Source organism: Buceros rhinoceros, unplaced genomic scaffold (genome assembly GCF_000710305.1).
Source record: "Buceros rhinoceros silvestris isolate BGI_N320 unplaced genomic scaffold, ASM71030v1 scaffold34233, whole genome shotgun sequence".
NCBI lineage: Eukaryota > Metazoa > Chordata > Aves > Bucerotiformes > Bucerotidae > Buceros > Buceros rhinoceros.
The window spans coordinates 1-4,258 of NW_010405904.1; the positions used below are offsets into that span (position 1 = coordinate 1).

General features: G+C 56.4%; 1 protein-coding gene across 1 annotated transcript; it reads right to left on the reverse strand.

Annotated features, from left to right (window-relative positions):
* Window positions 1–1,492: 1,492 nt before the first annotated feature.
* On the reverse strand, window positions 1,493–4,251 carry L3HYPDH (L-3-hydroxyproline dehydratase (trans-); the record flags this gene model as incomplete). The annotated part of the gene is made up of 5 exons (XM_010133910.1): window positions 1,493–1,618; window positions 2,362–2,499; window positions 3,150–3,272; window positions 3,604–3,773; window positions 4,224–4,251. Coding segments are annotated over 5 exons (585 nt in total), but the record flags the coding sequence as incomplete, so codon positions are not given.
* Window positions 4,252–4,258: the final 7 nt, after the last annotated feature.

Consider the following 4,258-nt stretch of genomic DNA (forward strand, 5'->3'; position numbering starts at 1 on the left):
ACCACCCTCGGGCTCTCCGAGCCGAGGGGCTGAGGGATGAGGCCGGGCACCTCCCGGCGCGCAGCAGGACCCCGTCCCCCTGCTCTCAGCCGTGCCCAAGCTTCTTGGGGATGGGGCTAGCGAAAGCTGCAACCCAATTGAGGGCTGAATTGCTTCCAGCCTTTCTGTGCTGGACTGCGGGACATGCCGCCACAGCTCCTCCCCGGGAGCCGAGCTCATCCCAAGGGAGATGCCCAGAGGCTGGACACACGCAGAGGAGTTTGCCCCTGCGAGTGCAGAGGATGTGTGACACTTCTTGCTCCCCAGAGGCAAGGACCAGAGGCTGTACAGGATTTATCTGGGGGTTACAGGAAAGCTGGGAGTAAAAGCCCCAGACACCAGCCTAAAAAAACCTGTTGGCAGCGCAGTCATTCTCTGAATGAGGGGGTTTTGTTTCTTCCCCTTCCAAAGTTACAATTTTCAAGCTGATTGATAGAAGAAATTCCTCCCAGTCTTTTCTACGCCAACCTTTTCCAAGCTCGCCAGGATGACTTGCTCCCTTCTGCTGCACGTACTGGGGGATGATCATCCTGATTTTCACGTCTCACTTTAGTGAGGCGCACTCCCACGAGTGTCTTCAACACACAAACACCATTTCACCCAGAGACACGGTGGAAATGACAGGCCACAAGGAGCTCGAAGCTCTGGCAAAGCAAGAACCGACTGCGCACCGCTGTGCAAGCAGCCCCCGGGCTGAGACAGAATCATCAGTAAATAAATCATTAATCAAAGGTCAGAGTGGCTCAGACCTCCGAACACCGCTGCTCCTGTTGAAGGTTAACCACAGGGTATTTGCAGCCAGGGCTCAAGACAAGCGGGAGGAAGGTTTAGGGGAGCAGCGTGGGGTGGACACGCAGAGGGCTCTGTGTGACAGGAAGTTCTGAGCAAATACCTGCACGCAGCCCCGAGACGGGAGGGCTCCAGCAGCAGGGGGGAAGTGAGTGCAGCGATGAAGGGGGTGTCTGGACAGGCTTCAGCAGGGCAGACTGGGGAAGCTGGAACATGCTACAGCTGTGACACATTTAGCAGGGTCCTAGAAATCAGCTCCGGAGTGAAAACAAGAGGAAAAAGGCAGTGTTTTCAGCTAGCATTTAACAGGGATCTGGCTTTGAAATGAGTAATTTGCAGACACAGAGAAGGCACATAAATTTGAAGGCAGCTCTCCAGATCAGCTCCATTTTCTGTGGATAATTATTGGAAAAAAAAGAAGAAAAATATTATGGCTTCTCCCAGCAGCCCACACATGCTCATCACATGGTGCCCAATATGCTAATCACAGCAGGAGGACACAGCCTGGCATCCCGAGGCACGGCAGGTGCCGTCACACCACCAAAGGCGGCTCCTGTTGCTCTGGCACATCGCAACGAGCCGTGTGGAGCAGCAGAACAGACGTGCGTGGGCAGGAGAAGCGCAGCACCGTCAGCGAGACTTTGCAGCTGCCCGGGGACTCAGGTCACTTGAAGGAGAAGCCGTGTTTCAGCGGGTCCTCCTCTTCGACAGTGAACGTGGCTGTACCGGTGTAAAAGGCTTCTCCCGAGACTTCCACGATGACAGCGGTGTAGTCCCCAAATTTGACTTCCTGCAGAGATGAGGATCAGGACAGAGGCGACAGGAGGTTCTCCGCTCTCCCAACCCCATGAAACGCCAGCACCACTGGCACTGAGTACCCACCACTGTGCGCTCTGTGCTGCCCAGGCACACCCCAAAGGGTGCAGCAGCCCTTTTACCACCTCACCTTGCCTGCATGAGCTCCACACCTGCACAGCTGCTGCTGCTGCCCCAGCTCAGAGCTCACCAGCCCCTGCACGGCCACAGCCTGGGTTTGCCTCAAAGGAGGCCAACAAACTGGTGGCCACTTGTACTCAAAGACCAAGAGCTCTTTGGGGCACGTCCAAACCTCCACAGCCACGTGCGGCCAGATGTCACACAGCCAGGGCTGGGCCAGGAAACCTGGGCGCGCAGACACACGCTCAGCCTTTGAGCAGGGAAGAGGGGACTAAACCAGGAGTTCACCCGTATCTGCCGCTGAGAAAAGAGCAGACTGATTCACCTACACCGGAGACATTTCTCACCCCAGCCCCTTCCTGACGGCTGAGAGAGGATCTGCAGCCATGCAACGGCACAAGGTCTTACAGCTACTTGCTTCTCTAATAAAAAATCTTGAAGCATGAGGCTTGTGGGAAGGCAACACCCCCAGGCACCTCCTCCCTCCCAACGCCCTTCCCCAGGCACAGAAAGGCTTTTCTGCTTCTCTGAGCCAAGGCAACAGCACTTTTCCAGCAGTCCTCAAGACAGTCCTGGAGTCCAGCAGGAGCCACTTGCCTTCACTGCCTTCCCGGTGAACAAGGACCCCGTGGTGCTGCTCCGAAAAGGCCTGGTCTGATTCAGCTGGATGAGTCCCTTATGGTACTGCAAGGCGATGCGAGCCGTCACTCCCGAACCCGTCGGACTCCGGTCAACCTACGTCCAGAGGAGGAGATGAACCAGCTCTAGTGTTTGGGGGTTTAACAGAAAATGACACCGCTCCCTCAGTTCTCTTTGCCACCTTTATGCTGCGCTTGGGGAAACCCCCCTGCACAGAATCCAGATAAGTCACAAATGAGGAGACAAAAAGACACCCTCCCAAAACACCGTGCTGAGCAGCTTCTGAGGCGATGTGTCCCGCTGCTCCACACTCCTCACTGCCAGCAAGTCCAACCAAAACCTCCCCCGTTATTTATGCGACACCTTCCCCACTGCAGAGAAGTTTACACCCCCTCTTGTCTCTTGCTCTGTTCATCCCCAGCAACTGTTCCCCAGATCAGGACATGAAGTGTGGTGGGATCCCACCTCAGCCCCTGATCACCTGGGAAACTCCTACCTAAGGGACATGGGTACGGACCTTTCCAACATGCCACCCTCTAAGATGCACAGAAGTATTTGTGTCATTAGAACTAAACCAGCATGTTAAAGTGACACCTGGCTCTTCAGAGACATCTCTGTAGCAGAAGAAACTGTCACTGCCTGAACAGAGAAGCAGCAGAACCATCCCTTGGCTCTGCACCACATCTAAGAAGGGAAAAAGGAAAAAGGTGGTGCCTCACGTGCCTGAGGAGAGCCCGTTTCTGTACCTGCTCGTCTGCAAACACGCAGATGTTAGTGGTGGGCTCCTCACTGAAGGCATCTTTCCCATCCGTCAGAATGGTGCCGTAGAGGAAAGCCAGGTCTTCACTTTCAGGGTGATGAAGCTTGAACTGGGAACATCACAGAGAGGTTCACCAAGACGCGCAGCAGCGGGGCCGTCAGCAGCGTGCGGTTACAGCTTCCTCCAGAGACCAGAGCGGGGGACAGGCCACGCTGCTGCGTTTCCACCTCCGCTTCTCCAGCAACAGAGACAGACACAGCAGCAGAGAAGCGAGCTCCTTCTCTAGCCCTTGTGAGGCTGGAGGAGGGCTCTGAAACTCAACACAGGGCTGGAAGGATGGGACTCCCCACCTTGATCAGCATCTGGGGGGAATAAGGGGCCTTGGTGTGGCGCAGTCACCCTGAGGAGAACTCGCTGGGTACCGCAGCGCTCTGCCATACCTGTTTCTTCACAGCTTCCGTCACTGCGCTCGCCGCATTGACAAGGTCTCTGGTCTTTGCAGAGCACACATCAAGGCCCAGCTGCTCGGCATTGAGGAAGGCGTAGAAAGTGCCACCATAGCCAACGTCAACCACCACCTTCCCGTGACCGGGAACATCGATGACCAAGTCTGGGCAGAGAAAGGGAGGGTGGTGAGGAGTGGAAACTGTGCTGGGCATACAGAGTGAAGGAACCCAACTGTGACCAAGGAGAGGGACAGGGACAAAGTTGCCCCCATAGCCAACGTCAACCACCACCTTCCCGTGACCGGGAACATCGATGACCAAGTCTGGGCAGAGAAAGGGAGGGTGGTGAGGAGTGGAAACTGTGCTGGGCATACAGAGTGAAGGAACCCAACTGTGACCAAGGAGAGGGACAGGGACGACAACTTGAGTGCTCCCATGCCAGAAAGCAGCATGTGACACCTCATGCCACCCCTGACAGCCTCTGAGGAACACTGGAATGGGGGAGGGCTTTGCCAGACGCCCCTCAGCCAGACTGCCAGTCCCCAACCCCAGCATGGCCACCACCAACCCCTCCACCCCGCCCCAAAACCCGGCGCGGTGGCCTCAGTTCCCACCGGTGGCGGCGGCGAAGGCGGGCACGCTGTGGAAG